At 36.9% G+C, this 26,633-nt stretch overlaps 1 protein-coding gene across 4 annotated transcripts; it reads left to right on the top strand.

Annotated features, from left to right (window-relative positions):
• The first annotated feature begins 457 nt into the window (after nt 1-457).
• Nucleotides 458-16,539, top strand: LOC148851168 (zinc finger CCCH domain-containing protein 6-like). Of its 4 annotated transcripts, XM_088946715.1 has the most exons (6): nt 661-1,060; nt 4,044-4,291; nt 14,860-15,069; nt 15,221-15,345; nt 15,441-15,604; nt 15,710-16,539. In XM_088946715.1, exons 3-6 carry the CDS (start codon nt 14,959-14,961, stop codon nt 16,423-16,425), a joined length of 1,116 nt encoding a protein of 371 aa, XP_088802841.1. In that variant the 5' UTR covers nt 661-1,060; nt 4,044-4,291; nt 14,860-14,958; the 3' UTR covers nt 16,426-16,539. The 4 variants fall into 4 exon arrangements, with proteins under 4 accessions (XP_088802840.1, XP_088802838.1, XP_088802841.1 ...); XM_088946714.1 differs by having other exon boundaries at nt 458-1,060; nt 15,441-16,539; XM_088946713.1 differs by lacking the exon at nt 4,044-4,291 and having other exon boundaries at nt 693-1,060.
• The last annotated feature ends 10,094 nt before the right edge of the window (nt 16,540-26,633 follow it).

The raw sequence follows: 26,633 nt of genomic DNA, 5'->3' as shown, positions 1-26,633 counted from the left end.
GGACGAATGCACGAAGTGATTAGAAGAGCCCCCTGCCCCCCGACAAACAAGGTATGCAAACTCTGTGCTATCTGGTATTACCTTGCTTTTGAAGGATTCTAACTTGAGCTTCGGAGCCTCTACACCGGATTCCCCCCGGAGCTTTCCCATCTCCTCCGTTTCAGGTTCCCTGCTACCCTGTTCAAAAGCAAGGCCGCGGACAACTAAGACTAGCCGGATCTCGCTCCATCACATGCCAAATGGATAGGGGCCCACGTCATCGCTATAAGATGGTAAATGTGAATCCATCATCTATCACTCATAAAAAAGAAATAGAGAAAAGAAAAGTGGCGTGGCCAATTGCCACTTCAACCACGTAATGAGTCTACGTGTATTGTCCATAACCGACGATGCCACGACGCCTCATCAGGAGAAATTAATTACTATATATATAACGAGAAAAATGAGAGAAAGTCGCGAGATTATGGTTTCAAACTAACTGTGAAAATCGTCAATCAAATGAAAACCACAAATAAATAAACAAACTAAATATTTATTCCTACTTCTCGTAATCTCTCGAGCTTTTTAACTTGTGATTAGGATGATAGAGCGGAAAATACATTTATTTATTCACATATCTATATAATATACACGTTAGACAACAAAAAAAAAAAAAAAAGCAGGGATACAAATATTAACAAATAAAAATAAAAGAAAATAAGAAAAGTATAGGGAATCGAAAGCCGGAACCATCTAGGGTTTGGGTTTCCCTTGAATCTCCACTTCTTTGTAGATCAATCTCTTTATCCTTCTCCCTATCTGCACTTCGTTTTCCTAGAAAAAGATCGGAACCAGTGAGAAGATTAGGGCTTTTATTCACATTAAATTGTTAATACTTTGAATCGAAATAGTAGAATAGGGCTTTTGAATCTCATCGATCCGTCGTAAAATATCGTCCTTGATTACATTTAGTTTGTTGACAATCGAAGCGGGAACAAGTGCGGGATTTTTTTCTGTTAATATGCGGGGAACGCAGAAATCAAAAAGGGTATCTTGGGCTCCAGATGTAAACCTTTGTCAGGTAAAATGCGATATCTTCATCAAAATGTTTATTTGGAGAAATACTTTAATGCGTGTATGGTTGATTTTGAGTGTGTCTTATGTGTTCAATTCCAGTTATCATTGTTGCACAAAAGAACTATTACAGGTCCCTTGGCGTTTCAATGAAGAAGTCTATCTTCTTTCTCAATACAATAATTCAAATATGAATTTTCTCTGCATTTTAGCGAGGATTATAGCTTTATCGGTGTTGTTTGATTTGTACCTTTCTCCGAAGCTAGATTTTTTTTGTCCTCCTACTGCCATTTCTGTCTCTTTTATGGCTTTCAAATTTTTTATGCAAGAATTAAAGATTCGGTACCTCCTAGAAAATCCTAGTTTTTATTGTTTAAGAGCCTTTTCTTCTTAATTCTCCTCCCCATCTGTTTTTTTAGTTTTCCTTTGCTTTTCAAAGAACTGTCAACCGTACGAGTCATTTTTCTCCTCCCACGAATCGGTCGTCAGATATCTTTATCATCATTACATTGTCTCAGTGGTTCTTCCAAATTGCTGTGTCTTCTCTTTCCTCAATGGAAGATTCAAATTTTGCTTAACATTAAGCCAAAGAAGTTCGAATATCTTTCTGTATTCAATTTTAATGTCATTGGAAACAATTGTTAAAGAGCAGGGAGATATGATGGAAAAGAATTTTGGGGATCTAATATGACTGGTAGCCTAATTAAGGCTAAACGTATTGAGGTTTTGGAACAGCAGAAAAATATGGCTAATGAAGATGTTTAATTGCTACTTTTGTAAGTTAATAAGAAAGGAAGAATGGGAGATTTGGCTGAAAATATTGATGCTTTGCACTGAAAGGCTGAACTATTATGGTTGCTGAAGATCTTTAACAACCACTTTTAATGTGCTAACAACAATGGGAAGTGGAAGCCTAGGCTGAAATGCTGAGGCTATGAACTGGAACAACAGAAAATCTATGGCTAATGGAGATGTTTAACCGTTGATTTTTTGTAAGTTAAGAAACCATTACATTCATTGCCACTATCAGTAAGTAACAGCAGAAAAAAGAAACGATGGTGTATGATGGGATTAAATGCTTTAAAAGTATTATCAGAACCACTCTTATGCTGAGCTAATGCCCAGGAGATACCATGATACAATTCGAAGCAAGCCTAAGCTTATTATTTATACAGTTAAGCTGAACATCATAAAATGAAGAAAGCAAAATATTGGAAATATCATTTACACATCAACCTCTAAAGTACTGCTGCTTGATTGGTTAAGCAGTGTTTAAGAAACTGAGGTTAGAAGTGCAAAATATGTATGCATATGAAAGCGCATTTTCAATGGACAGATTTAAAACTCAATTTTAACAACCGTTCTGAAACTTTGAGCTGAAATTGATGTAGAGGTTGTATATGCTATCAATTTGATAATTGATATCAGGAGCAGCTATTTTAATTCTTAGATATGTAAATTGGAGCTCAATCTCTGAGAAAACTGGGGGACACCAGATTTGGATCTTGCATGGATAACTAAATAAAAAACTATGGAACCAAAGTGGAATCTAACCAAGAATCCTGTCAATTACTTGATGAGATGCTGTAAACACAAAAATGTGGCCATAGTTGATGATATTCTTCGTATCACCTGATGCCCTTTCCTTTACGACAACTCTATCATATATCCAAATTCGAGATTATTATAGGGATGCCTTGGAGGATGGTGGCTTTCAGACAAGAGAAGTCAAGGAAACCACTCAACATGTGTCAATCAACATTTTAAAAAGCAGAGCATAACCAGGTCCTTGAGATGCTTGAGTTTAAGTTTTGTTTGATAACTAATATTGGAATAAATACAGAAATGTGCATAAAAAGAATATGTTTTTGTATGCATTACCACATTTAAAAGCACTTATGCATAGCAGTTACATGAATAGTTGCAGAACTCACAGATTTCAATTTCAACAATTGGTTGAAAAGTAATTACTAAAGAAAGATGATCTTTTTATTAATTTATGAAGCTTTTAACTCTTTTTTTTTTACGTGAACCATTTGAACTCATGACAAAATTCTTAATGTCAAGTAAACATAAATGTAATGTATTTTTTGATGAATGATTAAAAATGCCATATTGCATTCCTGTAAACCCTTCCACTCATTTGATAAAGTTCTTAGTGGAAAGTGAAACTTCAAAAGTGTTTTAAAAACCCTAAATATGTCGAGTATAACAAATTAAGTGTTAGTCTAAAAAATATAAACTCACAAAAGTTGAAAACTTGCAATTTATCTTTAATTCAATTTGGTTATGAGAAGCTTACATCAATTAATGATTGAGACATGAGTCCTTAACATAAGACATCTCAAAATGTGAGCCATGTATCTTATACCTCAGGCATTAGCCTCTAGGTTGAACTTCAGGGCATTTTTCTCTGAAGCTTCCTTTAGTTCTAAACTTCACGTACCTGAATGACTATAATTGCGATTGCAATGCTAGTTCAGATACTGAAATTTTCTTGCACATCTTGTGTGACACATGCATAAAATAGGGATGTAGATGCTCAACCATGTTAAAAAAAGAATTCCATATCTAAAGCTAATAAATAATAAAAAGCTTCATTGCATGGGTATAGCTATGAATGTCATAGTTCTAAAAAGCATTCAACTAATCCAAGTTGGAACAAAGCTTCATGGACAACTGCACTAATTAGCTAGCTAAAGAAATTAATTTTATTTATATAATAATTGGATGATAAAACATTATTTTAAAATGTGCCTTAATCTAACTACAGATGCTTATGTCTGTGAACTCAAGATTGCCTTTTCTATACTAGAACTACTTGGAGGTGTTTGAAATCTAAACCTGTGGTTAGTTGTCTTTTAAACTATATATGTGGGTGGCAATTAAACTACAAAGAAATATAGAGGCCTTACATTTGATCCATGGAGTTTTGCAATGGCCACCTTATGGACTTTGACTAATTTGCCATTTCATGAATTCATGCACAGAGGTGTAGGTACCTGTCAATGCAGGCATTTCATTTGTCCTATAATGCAAGACTGCAAGAGCACCTGCATTAATGATTCCAGTGTGTCCCAATCGAGTACCCAACTTATTTGCATTGGCCAGGCATAGTGGAAGCCAGATGAGTCCATTGCAGTATTTGACTCTATCTAACCTGATGAAGGCCACTTGAAAGCGGATTGGAGGATCTGCGTTCCTGTTGGCATCATCCTTTTTGGAGCTTCTTTTAGACGTTGGTTACTTGACTTTATGGAAATATACTTTTCATTGTTCCTTTTGCATTTTAAATGCTTAATTCTCAGGATGATGCTCTTTTAGTTTGCTCCAGATTTTTCAGTTACTCAGCATTTCTACTTAAGATTTGTGCTTCAAGCTTGCTTTTGTGATCCCTGGCCCATTGATAAAACCTATACATCTTTGTAGAGAATAAAAACTGATAGCTGGCATCATCTGTTTTACATGCAATAAGTTTGTCTGATCTTTTATAGTTCTTAAAATATATTATTATCTGGTTGAGCTTTTCAGCTTGTTGATATTGTCTTGACTGTATTTTCCGGCATATGGCTATTTCATAGAGAGATTGCATTTTGGTTGCTCTAGTTCAATTTTTTGTATCCAGAGAAAATTCTGCTTTTCTGGGATTCAGTTGTGACGTATCAATCAGGAAAAGGAGGGTTGTGACATTGCCATTATTGGGATGTTTACTTTGGGTGTAGATCATTGAAAAGATCTGTGACAGGTTTTTTATCCATAGTTGGCCAATGCACTTCATCTGAAACATAGTTTAGTGGGCTACCTTTTGTTCTTCACATATCAGTTATTTACTGTTTTTGGTTTATTAAATGATGAGCTGGTGCTTAATGGTTACAAAGGGGAGAAAGAAAGAAGTTACAGTAGTCCCATAGATTGCAGTAACAGTTGGTATCAAAGAGCTGAATTTTGATATATGAAGCTAAGTAGAACCTCTATTTTATTGTTGGCTCCGTGACATGATGTTTAACGGTGATATTCATAGAAAGACAAAAGGACATATCATTCACTCCTTGGATTTTTTTTAAAGATACTCTTGGCACTTATTATATTTGTATTATTTGATCACATTTGAATAATATGGTGCTTATGTCCAAAAGACTAGACAAGGTTTATGCACCAAGATGAATGACTTGCCCAATTCATTGGCCCATAGACATTCCATGGAGGAGTCTCTATTTGTTAGCATATTTTGTTAAGAAAATTTGTGAGGAGGATAATGAAATTTCTATAGATTATGATATTATTTTCTCAGATTCTAGAAGTTTAGTACTATTAGTGCTACTTAGTTTCTTACTTTCAAAACATGAAAAAAGAAGATATCCCACTCCAACTCACCTTATTTAAAAAAGCCATACCCAATGTTAATCCCAGTTATCTGGGGTTTTGAGAGGGATGGACTGGATACAGTCCTAACATTTGGCATTTTTGGCACAAAGTGACTGCTCTTGAACTCATACCTGTGTTCTCGCACTTTACAAGCCAGGAAATTCACCCAATTAGATTAGCAACTTGGCTTTTTAGTATTTGGGCAAACCCTATTGAGGATATCATGCAAAAATTCTCTTAATTACATTACTAGGAGCAGAGAAAACCTTTTGATAAATAAACGAGGTAGACTAAATAAATTATAACTATATAATTTTCAGTGCATTCCCTCCTTAGTTTGAGAGAAACCAGATGGAATAAACAAATAAATAACCCTTTTTTAAATATTACTTAAAGTAGGGAATGTAATCAGCTAAGTTTCAGAAATAAGGATGTAGATGGTTTTTCTCACTGCATAGATTCAAAAGTTAATGGTGCAAGGAACCATAATCAGCCAAATTTCATGAACAAGGCTGTAGGTGGTTTTCTCCCGTGAGTAGAATTAAGTTTCTTCATGCAGAAGGCAAATAGGTAAAAAAAAAGAGGAGAGTATAAGAGAGCAGAAGAAAGGGGAAACATGATACTCTTTGTAGAGAAGGTTGCAGAGATACAATGGTGAAGAATGGAGGAGGATCATCTTCTTCTTCCTTAGTTCTCTACACCCCTTCTCTCTTCTCTCTCTTTGTTTTCTCTCTCTTATTGCTGGAACTTCTTTCTTCTTACTTCAGATTACCACTATAGCTGGGTTACTTGCTATCTACAAATCATTTATTTATATGTGCATAGAATTAGAAATGATCTCCCATAATGTTCCTTTGTACAATCAAACTTGAGGTTGTTGAAAACAAGGTGACAAATGATGCATCGAGACATCCAGACTGTTCATATTTCATGAAAGTACGACTAATTCAGTTGAATGGTTCATCAGTTTAAATTACTAAGTGAGGCCTTAGGAGATGCAAGGAGTTCTGATGCTTTGGAGGCTTTGAGGTTTCCCTAAATGGAACTTACTGGATGAGATCCAAGGAGATAAAGCTCTGACAGACAAGCAACTTTAAACTTTTAAGTTTAATTGATACTACAGAAGTACAGATTTGAGATGGTTGCGCATGCCTGGGACAAACACTACACTTATCTGCTTATCAAATTGATAGGGGATTAAATATGCTGTTATTATGGTCAAGCACAACTTTAAGGCATCAAACAATTAGTTTCTAAAGGTTGAGCTAAACTTGTGGTGCTATTGTATAAATACTGTTATGGAAATCAATTTTCTCCATCTTTTAGTCTCCTTTTAACATTTTTTTGGGTGCATTTGTCATTGTGGTTTAATTGATTTTGTTGCTGTCCAGCAGAAGGGTCTATTGCTTGGTATAATGGTAAAATCTTGGGCTGACAAGCCTCAGAATGAAGGTTTGTGTCTGAGAGCGGTCACTTATGCAAAAATGCCAAAGGTTAGGTCTGTACATGGATGAAGAGTCTATAATGAGAAACATGAGATGCTTTGTGATGATATTACCACATCACCATAGTAGGTAAAAATAAAATGAATTCCCAGGTGTTCTTGTTGCCACTGGTTTGCCATAGTTGCAAATCTTTTTTGTTGCCTTTAACAGATTGACTGCTGGAGCAGAAATTTTGGGTTGGGTAGCTTGGGGTTTTGGTTTGGATTTGTGGGGTAAATTTATCTTGTGGTATATTAATTAGAACGTGGTATAAGAGGAGGTAAAGAGGCAGAAGTGTCTTGGCTTCAAGCACATGGAGGATGGTGTTGGGTTATGTTAATGGATATCTTATTTTTTTTAATGTTTCCATCCACATATCCTATGTATTATATTGTGAATCTCTGATATTATAGGTGTTTGAATTTAGACATTTAATTGCATATGGCAATTCATCAGTCTGTAATTGTATTCAGTAATTGATGTGTTGTCTAGTTGGGGGAAGGGGGGATCTTGGAAGGCTTGTAAAAGTAAATCATTTCATTTTGGTTTCTTCATAACCTTTGGGTGTTAAAAGTTCACCAGCCAAATTTGGGATAGGGGGAGTTATTCGGAATCATCAAGGAGAAGTTGTGGCACTATTCTCTGGACCAATTGGGTTTGAAGACTCAATTCAGGCTGTAACTCAGGCTCTTACAAGGTTTGAAACTTGCTGAGCAGATAGGAGTAAGAGAGCTGGAAATTGAAGGGGATTCACTATTAGTTGTAAATTGAACAAAACAAATAGATTTAGCACCTTGAAAGCTCAGGTTCATCTCCAGAAAAATTGGTTTACTAGCAAGAAAATTCAGTTTCAGCTTTGATTGGGTCAAAAGGGAAGCAAATAGCATGGTGGATACTCTAGAAAAGCAGGGAGCTGATAGACCCACCTTATTTTGGGAAATTCTGTAATATGTTGTAACCTGGGTCATTTAAAGATGATTTGCCTTGTACTCTCACAGTAACTTTTAATTAAATAAAGGAATTTATTTACTGATAAAAAAAAAAGTTCACCAACCAAATTCTAGTAACAAGTTGAAAGGAGTTTATGTGTTGAAATTCTAAAATGATCTCAGTTTTATTGACATTCATGTTATGACTCAGTTTTAGATGATGAAATTATGTACAAAGTGATATGAACAATCAAAGGGGAAATGATCTTGGAACTATCTGTAGTATATTATTACTAGTATAATTTCTACTCTTATCTGTTAATATATAATAAAACATTTACTTTTGGTGAAGGGGACAGACTTTATTGGCTAACAAATTACAGAATTTTTTTTTTCCCTTTGGTGTGTGTGCCTTTTATTGTTTTTCTTTCTTTCTTTCTTGTTTTTTTTTTTGGGGGGGGGGGGTGATGGGGTGAATCCTTGAACCCCAAAGATAACAGTGCATGAAAGATCTGGCTCATGAAAGCAAGAAACAGGTAAAACTAAAGAGTTCGACTATGATACCGGTAAAACTTAGATCCAATCAACTGGTATCATAAAAGAGGTGACCGATCAGGTGGTGTTCATCACTATTCACGGGGGTGCTTTGATTGGTCAAAGTTCTTCCACTACCATGTCTTTCCGGTGTAATAGATTTTCCCAAAACTAAATGCTCCATCTCTGAAACCCTTTCTTGATTGGAAGGTTTCATGAAATGGGAAACCTCCATTGCATCACCATTCCTGTAGCACAATTATCCATTAGTTGATTACTCTCTTCATGTTGATGTGTAGTCACCAAGGTTCAAAATTTCGATACGGTACACCCCGTATCGGGTGTATCATATCATATCGGGGGCTTAACGATATGCCCCTACAGGGTTCATATCGGGGTGCGACCTGGTTCAGGGGGTAGACCAGCCTTAGACTGACCCCTCTGAACCAGTTTCAAAGAAAAAAAGGGTGGGCGAGCTTCGATACAGGCTGATATGCCCCTACCGGCGTATTGGCCTGTATCGATATTTTAAACCTTGGTATTCACTCAAATTGTTGAAATAACCTTAGACTGTAGCATCTATTTTCCTTGTCATTGGTGTTGATGGATTCAATAGGGCTTCTGTGGTGATCTTTGTAATGACTTTAACATCCAAAACTGAAGAACACCTACAAAGATATGTCTGGTCATGTTTCCTTTTCTACTTTTAGAAAGGCTTCAACTGCCACTGATACCTTGGTCCTGGATGTTGTACCGATAATGGTAAGCCCGATGATCAGCCTCAATCTATGTGGCAACCATGCATCTATTTTAAATTTTAAAATCGAGCAGCATCATTATTGAGGCACTGAAGAAGAGGATCACCTGCAATAGAAAATCCTATGAATCTCTTGAGTTGTGATCCTTCTGTAAAATGCTGAATGTGATTTTGATATTCAAGGATAGGAAACTTTGCAGTATGACTTTGTTAATTAGAGGCTTTAGGTGATAGTGGACAAAGACGACCTTCCAATTGTAAAAAAGAGGTTTTGAGAGGGATCTAGATGTCAGATGTTCTCAGAACAGAATTTCTCATCTCTTGTTGTGATGAGGAAAAAATAAAAGAAAAGAGGAGAAGAGAGAAAATTTTGAGAGAGGCCAAAAGATTAGGCTAGCGGCGCCAGCTATATTATTTATATGTAGGGCAGCAATTATAAAAGAAATGAAAAGACTAAAGTGCCCTTGTGGCACATAAACCAAGAATTATATCACTCACCCTCAAGTTGAGGTGTAGATATCAATCATCCCCAATTTGTCACAAAGCACATTATGTCGCGAATGATGAAGACCCTTTGTAAGAACATCTGTGAATTGGTCTTTGGAGCTATATAGGAAGCGTACACCTCCCCCTTCTCTAATTTCTCCCTAATGAAGTGTTTGTCCGCTTCAATGTGCTTTGTTCTGTCATGGAGGACAGGATTGGTTGCAATATTGATGATGACATCATTGTTGCAATAGAGTGACATACTCAACTGTAAATCCCAATTCACTTAACAAGTTCTTAATCCATAGAGCTTTTGCAACACCATGGGACATGGCCCTGTATTTTCCCTGTCATTAGATCTGGCCACAACTCTTTGTTTCTTACTTCGCCAAGTAACAGTATTTCCTCCCACAAAAAAGGTACAATAGTCACTAGTGGATTTTCTATCATCCATTAACCAACCTAGTTAGTATTTGTATAGACTTCGACTTTCATATGCCCATGCTTCTTGAAGAGGAGCCATGTTCTTGGGAATTGCTTTAGATATCCGAGCACTCTCTTTGTTGCCTCTAGGTGAGTAGTCTTAGGTAGGGGTGCCTAACCGTGGGCTCTTTTTTGAAACCGAACTGGTACCACCAGTTTTTAAAATTCTCTAAATTGAAATCGAACTGAATCAATCGGTTAACTAGTTGACCGGTTTCGGTTTTTGATTGGTTCAGTTCTTTGGTTTTCGGTTTTTTAAGAGTAAAGAAATGTAAAGGAGAGTGAAAAAAAAAAGAACAGAAAGTTACTAAAATAAACAAAAAAAAGTCTATTTCTTCACTTTTAGATCATCGTTGAAAAATATGGAGAAAAAAATATAGTACCAAATACTATACATGAATCAAAGAGTGAACAACCTAACAAGTCCTCTTTTGATTCTTCTTGCAGCTCAACTTTGGAAAAAACTGTAACTTTCTTGTGAATGGCATACAACGTACATGTTAGTATCTTCAAACAATCCCACTAGTTGAAGTTTGAGCGATCTCACAAACCAGTCAAAGGAGAAAAAGCTTTTAGATCAAGAGCTTGGTGCTCTTAATCGTACCTTTTAATTTCCTTGAGAGCCATAGTTCCAAGCCTGAATGTATGGCTGTATGGGGATTCTTCACTCCTTTCATTGTTGCCTCACCAGAACTATGAGCTTCTGTGATAGAGACATGAGAGTTTGCTCCATAAATTAGAAATAGATATGTTATGTGTTTGATAGAGTGGTGAATGACAAAGAAAAGCTAATTAACTTTTTTTTTAGATTGTTTAGGTGTGACAGATTGGCAGTCTATGAAGTGGTATGATAGCCTATGAGGCTATGAATTGCTATGATAGTTTAGTGTAGAGTGTAGTTGTAGGTACAATGGCATGCATTGGAGTAAATGCGTATGTCAGACACTTTTAACATTAGGTGGGAATAGATTTTGGAAGTAAATATTTATACATATAATTGGTAAAAACATATACATATTATATATACCGGTCGGTTCGGTTAACCACCGATTTTTTCTAGGTTAACTGAAATCGAACCGAAAATCTATTTTTTACAAAAATCTAAACCAAAGTCGAACCAATTTGTTCGTTTTGGCTTGGTTTTTCGTTTTTTTCATGAACACCCCTAGCCTTAGGTGCATGCATAAACTAAGAACACTCACAGCATAAGCAATGTCAGGTCGAGTCATAGATAAGTATAAGAGCCTCCCTACAAGCCTTTGGTATTGTTTAACATCTCTTATAGGTTTCCCTTGACAGCCACCAAGCTTATGATTCACATCTGTAGGGGTGTTAGTTGGTTTTCCCCCTAACTTCCTTGTATCCCTTAAGAGATCTAGGTTATACTTCCTTTGGGAAATGAGGATCCCTTGTTGTGAGTGGGAAACTTCAATTCCAAGAAAGTAATGTAATGGATTTAGATCCTTCACTTCAAATTGTGACCAAGAACTTTGGTTTTTGTATCTCTGATGTCCAATCACCAGTAATGACTATTACATCTACATAGACTATCACGGACTTTAGGAGCTTCAACCAAGGACTTTAGGATCCCAACTACTGGCTGCGGAGATCTAAATTTCTTTGTACTCTTGGTTTTGGGCTTTAGTGGAAAGGCCCTTTGTAATTTGTATGCTGTTTTCTTCATCAATAAAATTACCTTTTTTCCAAAAAAAAAAAAAAAACTATCACGACAATAGTTTTCCCTTGCTTCTTCTTCACAAAGAGGGTATGGTCAGTTTGGCACTATTTGAATCCCATATGCTACACAACTAAATGGAATATGTTGAATCAACCCCTTGGAGACTGTTTTAGGCCATACAAAGACTTCTTCAATCTGCAAACTTTCTTTTGACTGCCTTCAGCACAAAAACCAAGTTGTTGAACCATGTAGACCTCTTCCACCAAATCACCATTTAAAAAAAGCATTCTTGATATCTAACTTATGAAGTTCCCAATCCATATTTGCAACCAAAGAAAGTAAAACCCTAATGGAGTTCATCTTTGCTACTAGAACAAAAGTCTTCGCATAGTCTACTCCATACACCTGTGTAAACCCCTTAGCAACCAACTGGGCTTTATACCCTTTTACTATGCAATCTGCTTTGTGTTTCACAAAGAACACCCATTTGCATTCAACTGGTTCCTTTCTTTCAGGAAGATCCACCAACTCCCACGTACCATTTTTATGTAAGGCATTTATCTCTTCTTTCATTGCATCTGTCCATTTAGGAACTAATAAAGCCCCACAACACTCTTCGGAAGAGCAACACTGTTAACAACTGAAAGGAAAGCACGAAACAAGGGTGAGATTTTCTCATAAGACAAAAAATGGGCCATGGGATGGTGAGTGGTACATGATCTAACGCCTTTCCTCTTTGCAATAGGAAGGTCCAAATCACAACCAAAGGTGCCAATGTCAATAGATTCAAGAATATCAATAGCAATTATAGTACCTGGATGGGAGGGATTTGTTCCTTGAGAATTTGATGGCGTTGGTTAGCTTTAGGAGCTAGGCTATTCCACGACCCTTGAACTTTGCTGGCCCTGGCCTTTCTAATGTTGAAGAAAGACATAGAATGGAGGAGGGTTAGGAAGAGGAAGTAAGAGAACTTGTTTCTCCTCAACTTTTCTCTCCTCTTGAGGAGGAACCAAAAATAAAGGCTTGTTCTCAAAGAAAGATACATCCATGGAAGTGAAGTATTTCATGAACCCTGGGTCAAAACATCGATATCCCTTCTGAGATAAGGGATAACCAAGAAAAACACAAGGAATTGCTTTTGGATTAAGTTTGCCACGAGTATGAGACAAATTATGGACAAAACACCGACAACCAAAGACATGCATGGATATGGGAAATGTGGAGCCTTATATTCCAACAACTGAGATGGCATACAGTTTATAATGTAGGCAACCAATAACAACATCAATCCAAAACCTCTCCAGTACATGCATATGCAAGAGCATCCCCCTAGCAACTTTAAGGAGATGATGATTCTTCCTTTCTGCAACCCTATTTTGTTGAGGAGTTTTGGCACATGAGCAATGGTGGAGAGAACCACGAGAAGCAAAGAATTCTGTAAGACTGCCATAGAAGTACTCCTTTGCATTATTAGATTGGAAAACTTGGATTTCAGTTTGAAGCTATATAAATATCATGTGCTGAAAATCATGTACAGGTTTTAGAACTTCTTCCCCGGAATGCATAGGATAGACCCAGGTGTATCTGGAGAAATCATCAATGAATGTGATAAAGTAGTTGTATCACACTTATAGGTCATACAGACCATCCCTGGATTACTTAGGCCACACGATTACCAAGAAATTACTGCAGTGCAGTCTACTGACACAACCAGGTCACTCATGACCTGCAAGGGTGCACACCCACTTTGATTTGGATCCCTGGATCCACAAAAGAGACCAAAACTCCTCTACACCATTCAGCCACCACAGAACTGAATCTGTTTTTGGTGTTTCTATCAAGAACTAAATTAAAAAACCATAAAGAAGCTGTTCTAGACCAGTCTGATCTGTAACTGTAATTCCCCAGTCCAGAAAAGGTAAGATAGAATGGAGAACTGATTTGAGTCTCCTTTAATCCTTCCAGAGTAAATATCTACGGCAGTCTAGTATTGATTGTAGGAGCTCCAGGCAGGATGGAGGAAGAGAAAGCAAGCATAGGGTATTCGGACCTGTTCGATTGCTGTCTATTCTAGTTTCATTCTAGAAAATGAAGAGGGCAAGTCACGATCAGCAAGGAGAAACAAGATTCCAACTTCCTGCTCTGATACCATCTTGTTGTGGTGAGGAAAAAATAAAAGAAAAGAGGAGAAAGAGAGGAGAAGAGAAGAGAAAGGGGGAAGAGAGAAAAGATTGAGAGAGGCCAGAAGATTAGGCTGGTTGCGCTAGCTATATTATTTATATGTAGGACGATGATTACAAAAGAAATAAATAGACTACAGTTTCACTGTGGCACCTAAACCGGGAATTACATGATTATCCTTTTTGGGTTACAAAGATGCCAGCCCAATATATAAGAAAAAAGTTGTGGAGGAACTGGAAAGTAATTTCTGTTAAATTACAAAGTGTTATTTTCTTTAGGTGGAAAGCCGAAATTTATTTTTGGTGGGTGGATTTTTGGATTTTCTTGCACATTTTGGATCATCATTTTCAATCTCAAGTTTTCTTGGAATTATGGCATGTTCTCTGTTTATTTATAGGTCCATCTAGCATGAGTCTTCATGTTGTCTACCTTGCACTTGAAATAGAAGTGGTTTTGGAGTTTGAGATCATTTGGGATGGCTTATTCTAGATGTGATAGTTGCCATGATGGATAGCTGGTTTCGTTTTAGTTTTGTTCTTTGAAGGGTGAAGCAGTTCTGCTATCAGTCTTGGTCCTCTTGGATCCATGTAAAGATTACATAACAAACTTTATGATGGCTTGCAACCGAAAATCTAGAAGACCTTTTCAGTTCTAATGGTCAGAAAGTATGTGACCAGTATGGACTGAAAGGTTACTGCCATAAGGGGGGAGGGGGGTTGCGTGGTGATTGGTTCAGGGATCACGTCTCTTTATTTGCTGTCCTTTAAGTAATTCTAATAGGATTTAGATGGTGGATTCTTTTGATGTACACAACACCTCATCTTTTCAGTTCTGTGTGTTTCCTTAGAATTTATGCTAGCTAGACCAATTTATGTTTTTATCACTATAAATTGTAAGAATTTATTGCAGGTGAGGTTGTTCTTATCCGAGGATTCTCCTTCACAAGTTGGAATTGGAGCTCAAGATCACCTCCAAGCTAAGACATCATGGCTGCTGCACTCAACTGGGATGAACTCTGATGACCAACTTCCTCCTGGGTTTGAAGGAGCTCATCCTGCTAACCAGTTGAAGAAAGAATTATCCCAGATTCCTCTTGTCAAATGGAAATGTCCTCCCAAAGTAAGCCAGTCTTTGATGTCGATTGCCATCTTCACAATTTGTGGCAAAGTTTTATGTGCTTGACTTGTTTTTGTTCCTGTGGTAAAAGTTGACACAAAGACTGAATTGCAATGTTTAATATAAAATTCTGTTTGCTTCTCTAATTGCACAGTTTATGTTGAATCTCAATTGGCAAGTGGTGGCTGGAGAAGAAAGCAAAGAGGCAGAGGTTCAAAATCAGCGAGAGATGCGAGTACTTGAAGCAGTTTATCCTCGCCCTTCTTCCATTCCTCCAAGGTGCAATGTCTTTCTTTCTTACCTCTTTGCGAGCTTCTCTATTTGTGGTTGTGGTTCATTCTCAAGCTATGTTTCATTTGTTCATCTCTGTACAGTCCCTCTGTTTCAGCGGACATAGAAAACTATAGTCAGGATGATAATGAAGTTCTTCTTATTCCCATTATACCCATTGAGGATGAAGATGCAGCTGATCAATCGTCCAATTCTGTGGTTCCAACTACCACTCCCATTAGTGTGCAGCAGCCAGTTTTTCCACAAGGTTTGTTGGTTCCTGGATCCGTGCACTCCTCTAAATGCAACTTACCTGTTTCTCCAAAGCCTATGGCCAATGAAAAACCTGCTTCTATGACTGTTCCTGGTGTAGAACCCGATGTAGTTGCTGCGGCCTCTGCAGCATTTACTTCTATCATGCGGAGTAACGAGCAGGGAAGTTTGATTGATCATGAATTGCTCGTTAAAATATTGAGTAATCCAAAACTGATCGAGAAGTTGGTCACAGATCATGGAAAACCCCTCAATCCACAAATGGCAGTGAAGCCGAGATCACCACCAGTGACCCCATCCGTCCCACAGGCATCTCCACATTCTGTCCATATTAGCAGGATAGAATCTGAAGTGCCCTTTTCAACAGCTCCTGCAACAGGGGGCTTCTATCCTGCGACCACTGCAGTAGTAGCCAACTTGAATTCACGGCCGCCCCCTTCTGGAGTTATTCCCATCTCTAATACTGTTCCAAAAGTGCCTCCTGTGAAAGATTTAAATTATTACAAAAACCTGATTCAACAACATGGAGGAGAAAGACAAGATGTTCAGGAACCTACCCTTCCTCATTTTGGTAACCGTCATAACCACCATAGTTTGGGTGCAAACCAAGAACCAGTACAGAGCACAAAACCAAGGGAATCAAAACCCAAGATCCCAAAACCATGTATCTACTTCAACAGCTCAAGGGGATGTCGGCACGGGGCCAATTGTGCTTATCAGCATGATTCCTCGCTTCAGCAAAGAACCAGCAGCGTGCAGGAGACACAAAGTGCCAAAAGAATGAAATTGGACAGGGAAATAACAGGAAGGTCGTAATGAGTGCCGTTGAGAGTTGCTGCATGTAATTATTTCCAGAGGAATTTATAACGATACCAGGGCATCTTACTTTAAACATTCATTTCTCAGTAAATAGAATCCATCCTTCTTTCACTGGTTTTTCCTCGGTTGCAATGTCAGCCAGGGGTGCAACTCGGGTAGATCAGATTGGGTTGAAGGCACTCAAGCCCAACTCTAAAGGTGCAAACCTCAGGCACGACGAGGCTGGCCCAATCCAAGTTTAACAGGTTGGGTAAGGCCAGTTTTGGTCAGTCTTTGGGTAGGTTGGGTGGGCCTGAAATATAATATGAATTTGTTTGGACAGGCTTGGGTTATTGATCTCAAATCAAATCCAATCCAAGTTTATGTCAGGCCCAAGTTTCTAACCCAGGCCTAGTCCACAACCCGAAAACTTAGGCCCAATCCATGCAAAAAATTTGGGTTGGGTCAGGTCAGCCTCCGATTAGTCTCACCCAAGGTGCATTCCTAATAATATCAGCCTCTATTGGGAGTTTTTTCTTGCTTGTATTTCTCATGATGTGGTTCTCTCTTCATTAATGGAGACGGTGATGAAACAAGAGCTCTGGCCTTCTGGAAGCATCGAGATGTTGGATGTTCACAGACTTGAATTTAATGCTCTTGTCTCGTAGTCTCAGGCGGCCCAAGATATTGGATGGACCATGGTCTCAAGTAATGAACTAATGATGCTGCTCCGACAGATTCATACAAAGGAAAAGAGCTGCCGCCAACCGTGGCCGCAGCACTTAAAAGACTTTCTTGGACAATGGTGAATTATGACGAACTTGGACGAGGTACCACCCGATATTCTCTCCAAATTTCTTAGCTGAGAGCCCATGCTGAATTGACTAAAGCCCCGTTTCAGAGGGCTGAAGTACAATGGCTGTTGGCTTTTTGAGGTGGACTTTACGTGGACAGCCCAAGGATCAAAAGTCACCATAGAGACGTATCAAAATGCCAATACAAAAGGGGTATGGGAGCTTTGAAAATTTGGTGAGGTTGCGGGGGCCCTTATAGTTTGTTAATACCATAAATAAATAAAAGATGATTATCGGCTTGTATCAATACACTGATACACAAAGTCCATACACGAGTTGATATTTTGATCCTTGGGACAGCCTACAAGCTATGTTTATTGAAACATCCAGGCAGCCCAAATTGGCTGTCAGTCGTTTAAAGGCCTGTCTACTTCCAACTTCTTTGAAAAGCTTATGAGGAGCATTTCAAAGCAGCTGAACCAGCTAGTTTGGTGAGTCTGGATCTGGAACCCATAAGCCTATTCACAAGACACTATAGAACAACATTTGAATATCTAAGGCTCCGTTTGGTGTGTCTTTCTGTGAAGTCTGTCGGCTGTTTACAAGTTCGGCAGACTACGATTTGGTCTTTTTTCGTTTGGTTTGCGGTAAGTTTAGCCACAAAAAGTTGATGCGCCAAACAGACCCAAGAAGCCTAAAACGGGTGATTTTCAGGATGCTCCAAATGGAGTTTTTGCATTTTTTTCTATTTGCCTTCAGACAAAAAGATGCGTGGAAAGGCGTGCCTTAACCAAACAGACTTCAGGCTGCTCATATCTTAATGCAAAAGCTCAATGCATCTTTTGATTGTCAAAGCTACTAGATCTTCCCAAAAAGACTTGTCAAACGACCCCTAAGTTATCATTCATAGGGAGATGTTCTTGGTGCATGGATGTAGTGTCCTATGGATGTGTATTTGTACGTAGATCTTGAGTTTGGCTATAAACATCCTATGTATGCAAGAAAGGATTGAAAAAATAAAGTTACTGCTAATCTTGGCCGACTCATACATAGGCCATATTTGGGAGTGCTTAAAAATAAGTGCTTATTTGGGCCAGGACCACACCATTAAGCACTTATTGGTTTTAGGGAAAAAAAAAGCCCGGAATAAGTGCTTATTTTAAAAATAGTGGCTTATTTTTTAAGCTCAAATTTCCAGTTTTATTAAGCACTTATACAATAAGCACTTATTCAATTTTTTTTTCAAAATTATCCCTAGTTGAATTTTAAAATACCACTTATAAAATTATCCCTAGTTGAATTTTATAAAATTATTTTCATAAAAATGCTTTTGTAAACATACTTCTATAAAATTACTTTTGTAAAAGTGTTTTTGTAAAAGAACTTTTATAAAATTGCTTTTATAAAAGTGTTTTCGTATAAGTGCTTTCATAAAAGTACTTTCGCAAGTGTTTTTACAGAAGTACTTTTATAAAGGTACTTTCGTAAAAGTACTTTTAAAGTACCTTTATAAAAGTGCTTTTATAAAAGTTCTTTCATAAAAAAGTACTTTTATAAAAGTGTTTTGTACTTTTACGAAAGTACCTTTATAAAAGTTCTTTCATAAAAAAGTACTTTTATAAAAGTGTTTTCATAAAATTTGAAAAAAAAAATGAAGGATAAAATAGTCACAAATGCTTATTTAAGTGCTTATTGGAGAAAAAGACTACCAAACACCCAATGTGAAACAAATGCTTATTTTTTAATATAAGCACTTGAAAAAGTTAGGTGCCAAAAAGTGCTAATGTGAATAACCACTTGTTTTTAAGCACTTATTTTTAACATAAACACTCCCAAACATGACTGTAAAAGAGTTTCTACTCTATAACAATGTTCAGTATAAAAAATGCAAATAATATTTGAATAAAATTTTAGGAGATGTACCATGATATAGTTTGGTCAAGGTTTTAAAAAGTTAAAGGCCGAGGCGAGGAGGTTGGGTGTTAGGCGGTCACTTTCTAGTTGGCAGTTAAATTTATCTTTAAGGAATCCAATTTGACCCAAGATTGACAAGGAGGCCAAAATTCCATTGATTTCATAATGAAAAGCCTTCATTGCTCCTACAAATACTTCTTATCCATCTGATTGCACTGGTTGAAGAAATTTTGGGATCAATGTTGGATAAACAACATTGATCTTGTATCAATTGTATAGACAATTTACAAGGAATTTCATCTCTTGTTTAAAATGGTATCATCTTTTCTTTCTTTCTTTTTTTTAATTCTAGAAACTAATAAACTATTAATCGGATATTTGTGAAGCCTTAAGCTTCTCTATGTTGCATCCAAATCCAGATTTTCTAAAACCACTCCCTTGATTATGATGCAAATCAAGCTTCTCTATTAGAGCATTGAAGATCTCCTATTCTAGTCTAAACCTTGCAACCTGGCAAGATTAGATGTTATAGTTAGTGGATGATAATCATTTATGTGTAAATATTTAACTGGTAGATTTTAATTCAGAATTGATGTATAACAAAAACCCCATGCCACCTTCTTCTTTATGTAGTTAATAGGTAAGTTAATGCAGACTATATGGCAACATAGGCTGACAGTTCAGACCTTGCAACAAATTCTTTTTTCAAGTATAAGTTAGTGATTAATTCCTTGTTTTCTGTTTTCTCAAATGTTAAAACTACACACAATTCTTTTGCTTTTGATCTAATTTTCAAAGCAATATAAGGTCAAAATTTTGCAAGCCATGAAATGGCTTCTTGTTCTTGTCTATTGAACTGGTTCAACAGATGTAAGTTGCTAATGTAAAAGCAAATGAACTATATACAATTTCAAAGCCACTAGATGAAGTTGGTAATATTTAGGTGATATAGGAAAGGGTAAATTATAGATAGGAGGTACCCTGTACTCTGGGGATAGTGATAAATAGATAATGAGTACCCTGAACTTTCAAAAATACACACTTAGTTCCATCCGTTAATATTCTGTTAGGTAAACATTGCATAACGTCCAAATACCCTTCTTGTATATTTCTGAGATCATTCTCAAGTAACTGAATGTCTCCCCATGATGACGTTCTCACATGGATAGTAAATTATATATTCAAATTTTCCGACGATGGCATTCTCTGGTGATGATTTTATTCCGCATAATGATCTTAAAAATACATGAGAAGGGTATTTTTGAAATTATGTAATGTTTAATTGATGGAATAATAACAAATGGACCCAAGTGTCCATTTTAATAATAACAAATGGACTCAAGTGTTGCAATTGAAAATTCAAGGTACTTATCTGTTACTAACCCCAAAGTACGGATACCTTCATGTAACTTACCCTATAGGAAAATATGAACTATGCCTATATGATGATCTCTTTTGAGGGTCTAGGCCATTGTTGTGCTGTAAGAGAATGAACTTTAATTTAGAGATGCAGGACTAGAGGCTCTAAATGTTATATGACTAATATTCTTGTTAACAATAGGAGAAAAATGAAGTATGAATGAGCAAACAATGATCTCTGTGGTTAGGGGTGAGCATTCAGTTTATTTGGTTAAAAACTGAATTGAAACTGAATTATAGAAAAACTAAAATAACCGAAACCAAAATTTTCGGTTTGGTTTTCAGTTAAAACCAAAATTTAATAATATATACTCTATTATATATATTATTATATGTTATAAAATATATATTATGAAATCAAATTTCATTTTATTATATATTAATATATAAGCATATAATATATTATATTACATATATATATATGGAAATTTTGATTAATTCGGTTAACTGAATTTTTAATTCTAAAAACCAAATTAACCAAAAACCGAATTAAACGAAATGATTTAACAGAAAAAAAAAAAACAAACCAAAATTTTTGGTTTAGTTTTTCAGTTTTAACTGAATAGTGCTCACCCCTACCTAGTTCTGTTTGGGCATAAAGACCTACTTCCTCTGCGAGCAATAAAATGAAGTTATATGTTTTAGAGTTGAGGCAAGTTCAACCAAATAGAAACAATAAATGAGTTTATCCAAAGCAAGTGCATATTTGATGCAAGGCGAGGGTTGGATCCATGTGGATTTGAGATCAGTATTTATCCCTCCACATGTACAAGTGTAAGATATTTTGAGATGTATCAGTGTTTGATCTAACTTTTCATTTATCAATATCTAGTTATTTTATTAATTGATGTAATTAAATCCCCCTTCTTTTTTTCACGCACAAAAACAATATGTACATTTTTATTTTTTTTCATGTTTTTTAATCTCTTTATATGTTAATTGAATCTCAAATTATATGTTTATCTCCTTACATGTTAATTGGATTGTATTGGATTTGGATTTTCATGGATTTTTATCTCTTTATATGTTTTTTGTTAGGGGTAAAATTAGAAATCATGGTTGTTTCTGATTCCAACCTCTTGATGAACCAAACATCATCAATCATAATCTGATTTCAATTCTTATCTGAACCAAACAGGTAGGGGGAATAAGCCATTCAGATTCCAACTATGAACCAAATGGACCCTTAGTATTGGAATCTATTACTGATTTCTGTTTAGGGGCACAGCCAGATAAGTATCTTATTCTTTATGGATAATGACAATTAAGAGACTTAATTTTCAAGTGTGACATTTTAGTACCCTAAATTTTGGAAAATATACACTCAAATCCATCCCTTAGCACTTTGTCAGTCATTTTGAGCACATAATGTGAAAAGCCGAAAAATATCCTTCACTTCAATCTCTTGTCCAAGTCCAACGAAAGCAACAAGGGTTATGTTGGTGGTTGTACCCATCCTCGGCTAGTATCTCTTCGGCTCAGCCTTGATGAAACTACCATTGGTAGCTCCAGAGTAGTATACACAAAGGAAGAACAACATGAAGAATAGCAAGCAGAGAGGTGAGGAACAGATAGTGGGTCTTGGCGGAATGGAACAACACGTATATCTTTCTTTTCCTATATTTTAACAAAGATAGCGGGCTGAACTTAGTTGCAGCGGGTGCTCTGCTGTTTTGAGGTTTGTTGTAGAGAGAGGAAAGGGGAGAAAATTGGGGTGAACTTAGTTACAGCAGTGGGGAAATAATGGAGGAGAAAAGGCAGAGGGAAGATAATTAAAAGAGGAGGAGAGAGATAGAGCTGGGATGTTTAAGGAAGAAGAAGATGACATGTGAGAAAATAGAATCAGCATGGGCATTTTCATAATATCATTATCAACATAATCTTGGTTCAACGGAATTACTCCCTAAGTTCAAGATGCTAAAATGTCATATTAAAGAGTTTAGACCATAAGGTTCAGTTTGAAAAGAGTATAAATGTAAATATATACAGTATAAATACATATAAAATAATACAAAATATAAGATTTTACACGTACATATTTGCATTTATATTGTATTCCTTCCAAACTGAGTCTAAGTGTCACCATCCCCAAATTACAAGGTACTTACATGTAATAAGCCCGTTTGACAGGGCTGATGCATTGAATTGAGTTACAGTGATTGAACCGTCGTCATTGATCACCTGTGTTTTGGATAAGCTTCACTTTATGGTTTGTTTATTGGGAACGCCAATATTGGCTTTTCAAATTTTCACCAAACACGGCTTATATCAAAGCCCTCCCAAACAGACACTAATGATCCCATCCCAAAATCGGTGGTTACAAGAACAAGTTGGCAGGCCTAATTTTGGAAGTCGAGGGAGATAGTTCCCCAGGATTGGAGTTCACATCTATGCCCCACAACGTCTCACAGCACATTCTCTCCATGTATTAGGAACATCTCCCGATACCCTTCTGTAAGGCGCAGATCTGAATTTTTAGGATTGATATATGTTTTTAGGCGCATTGTCTAGTGCACAATAATGGAGAAACACCTATATATATTTTTTCTAGAAAATATTACATTAAATATTATTTTCTACAAAACTTTTTTTTGTTATGAAATCAGCGATTCCTCAAAAGCCTCAAACATGGTAATTCATGAATCATGAGGAAGCAATTCATACAAATCAATTCCTCCTACTAAACAATAAAACGCCATTTTAATATTTTTTTTGAGATAAATTGCATATTAATACCTGAATTTTAAAACATAACAATCTAATACCAAAACTCTGAAAACGTCTTAATATAGTTTTTACCATTAACAATATCCATTACCTTTCGAAATAAGACACCACAAATCAACTTTTTTTTCTCAAAATTCAAGATTGAATCAAAGGGAATTCATTCGTTATCGAACCCAGGGAGATAGAAATGATTTTTGTAGCGGGTGAAAATTCGAAGATTATCCAACTTCATATTTAATTGAGGAGCTGCCTTTCCAAACTTTAATGTAGTAGCCCGCTGTTGTCGGCCAGGGTCTCAAATGAGTTCTGTGTTTTCTTAATTTATTTCACTGTTATGCTGGGCTTCGGAGGAAATATGGCTGCTTTCGAAGAAGGAAAGCAGTACTACTGTCCCAGGTGGGTAAGAGAAACTACTCTCTCGTCTTGTGGGCATTCTCATCTCCTTCAAGCCTCTATTCTCAATCATGAAGCATGGTGCTAGACAAGTTCTGATAAAGCAGGTTACTCCTCTCCTACTTAATTTGTAATTTTCACGAATTTTAGAGCACATAATTAGGATTTAGGTAAATTTCTTAAACTATCCTTAAAAATTTATTAAATTGATTAAGTATATCTTTATTGTTTGAAAATTGACTAAAAATTACCTTTAATATTTATAACAATTGACTAATACCTTCTTTGTTGTTAATGTTCCCTCAAAAACCATTCAAATGTATATCACAGGACTGTTATAACTTCCTAAAATACTCAATTTATCCTTATTATAACTTTCAACATCGGCACCAGCACCTGCACCAGCTCCGACAGAATGACTGGCCAACATCTCCAGAGGTTTGAAATGAGCATCACATAGGTTGGTTCACTGGTTCGGAACAGCGTCTCCGACACCGGCACCGTCTGAGTTTGAAAAGAATTCAGAGTGCTCTCTCTTCCTGGAAAAACAAAGACTCCAAACCCTCTTCTTCTTTCTTCTCTTTCTTCTCTTTCTCTCTTCTCCTTCTTCTTCCTCTCCTTCCCCTAGTCATCGGTGATTCCTCACCATTTTCTTGGAGGTGTTCCACCATCGCCACTGTATCACGAGTTCTCAAAACCCACCGCTCAGTCCTAGCAAAACCCACTGCCCAGTCCTGTTCATTTTCTCAAACCGAGCGCAGGCGACAAAGCAGCTATCAGCTAAGTCACTCCTCCAACTAGCTGCGACGATCTCCTGAAAACCTTGAAAGTCACTCCTCCAACCCTGTCTGCAGAGTTAAGAATTCTGGAATATGTTCTTCTGGAATATGGTCTTGGCAATGTTGTGGCGTCACCCTGAGAATGCAGAGCTTGACAAAGTGAAGGTCGTTCATTGTTGTGCAAAGGTAAGTGTTTATGCAATTTCTTTCAATCATTTCTTACTTGATAGCTCGTGGGTTGATGTTTTGTTAATTGAATTTCTCTTCTTCTTAACAATGCTTGTGAAGAAATGGTGGGATGTCTGGAACGATGTGTACAATGATTTGGTGGAAAAACTACACCAAATCTCACAGGCCGTCACCACTTCTAAATTCTGATGAAACAAAAGAAACCATCCTTGGTTTTGATTTTTAAACCCAATTCAACAATTTAATTACAAACTCATGCCACTTAACACTATTGCCAAGTTCCTAACTTTGAACCCAGTAGCTTTTTTCCTAATATGTCCTCCTCAATTATAAAGAATCTCCGGCGACGGCAATGTCTCAAACCCTGTTCATTGTTTTCTGGCCATAATGTCTTCCGTCTTTGATGCCTTCTTAGCTGGAACTGCATCCATCTCTTCATCAACTCTTTGGCAGCTCTAGGCGACAAAGCAGCTATCGGCTAAGGAGGGGGCGCCACTACTGAAACCAGCAGTCGCAAGGTTGTTTGAGCTCTTTAGACCCTTCTAACCATTTGATTCCATTGTTCCATCTCTCTCCAGGTGACGAAGCAGCTATCGGCTAAGGAGTGGGTGTCATGGGTGCCACTACCGAAACCAGCAATTACAAGGTTTTTTGAGCTCCTACAATTTCCGGCTAGGTGGTGTTCCTGTTTCTAGTGAAGTGGTGTTTCATGAGTTCTAATGCAGCTGCTGGGTGATCTGATGAAAGGATTGCTTCTAAAGGTGGGATAAGGGCAGGAAAGCTTAAAGCTTTCTGCTCGACTTCAGCAACGACCAGTCCACAATGGGGACCGAGCCGCATTTTGTACATAACAGACAACGTCTTTCCATTCCATCCCTCCGCTTGCCATCTGATTGATGAGCCTCAGCCATTCAATTGAGGCCGGCGACCGTGGGGACTGAATTCTCCAATGAATGCCAATGGTTGTCGGCCAACTGCGATTCATCATCCAATGAGAAGGTTCCTGAGAATGTCCATTGCAGAGAGAGAGAGAGAGAGAGCTCTGAATGACCGTCTTTGTTTTTCCACTGTTGTAAGTTTTGAATTAACCGGGTAAACCTTTTGTAGGTTTGAAGTTTTTATTTTGAAATTTTGAAGAAGAATAAAGGGTAAAATATTTTTTTTCGTCTTTCCATTAACGGACACTAACGGTAAGGGAAGTATTAGTCAATTGTCAGAATTAATAAGAATATCATTAGTCAATTTTCAAACAAGATAAGGATACACTTAGTCAATTAGTTAAACCATAAGGGTAGTTCAAAAATTGATCCTTAGGATTTTACAATTTAGCACTTCTCATCAAAAACTGATAGGAAATTTTGAATCTCTGTGGGAGGAGCAGTACTGCTGAGAAGGCTAACGTTCCATAAGGCATACCACGTAAGAGATTCTGAATTCAGAGATTTATAAAGAGATGGATAGCATCCAAGACTCCTCTATCGTATATCGAGTCCGAATCACCTGCCAACAAAAACACGTTCTAACCCTCTCTCAATATGATCTCAAACTGATATACGGCACACCTCATACATGGTGGGTCTAGCTTTTATGGTGGATTCCAGTTTTTGTTGGTAGAAGATTTCAACTCATCATATATTCTGATAATTTTTTTCCCATTCCACCTTTTTTTTTTTCAATTTCTGATTTTCATAATTTTCTGTGAATTCTTGGAACGTGGAATCCCCTGATAGAGCTGTATTTTCAAATTGGATCATTTCATCTTGATTGCTTAATTTCTTGCTCATCTATATGTACATATAGTGATAATATTCCGGAGGAGAGGGGCATGGATCATTTCATCTTGGTTGCTTTCTTGCTCATCTATATATACATATAGTGATAATATTTTCCTTTTATCTTAGTTTTGTGTGGATTATCTGTCTAGGATGCTTGTGCCATTGGCTAGAATGCTTCATAGTGTTGAATGTGCTCGATGGAGGCGATTCCATCAAGGAAGAAGCTGGGTGGAGTC

This window comes from Nelumbo lutea, chromosome 5 (genome assembly GCF_056320005.1).
Source record: "Nelumbo lutea isolate HS-2025 chromosome 5, American lotus-T2T, whole genome shotgun sequence".
Lineage (NCBI taxonomy): Eukaryota > Viridiplantae > Streptophyta > Magnoliopsida > Proteales > Nelumbonaceae > Nelumbo > Nelumbo lutea.
This window is presented reverse-complemented; position numbering and strand designations above follow the sequence as displayed.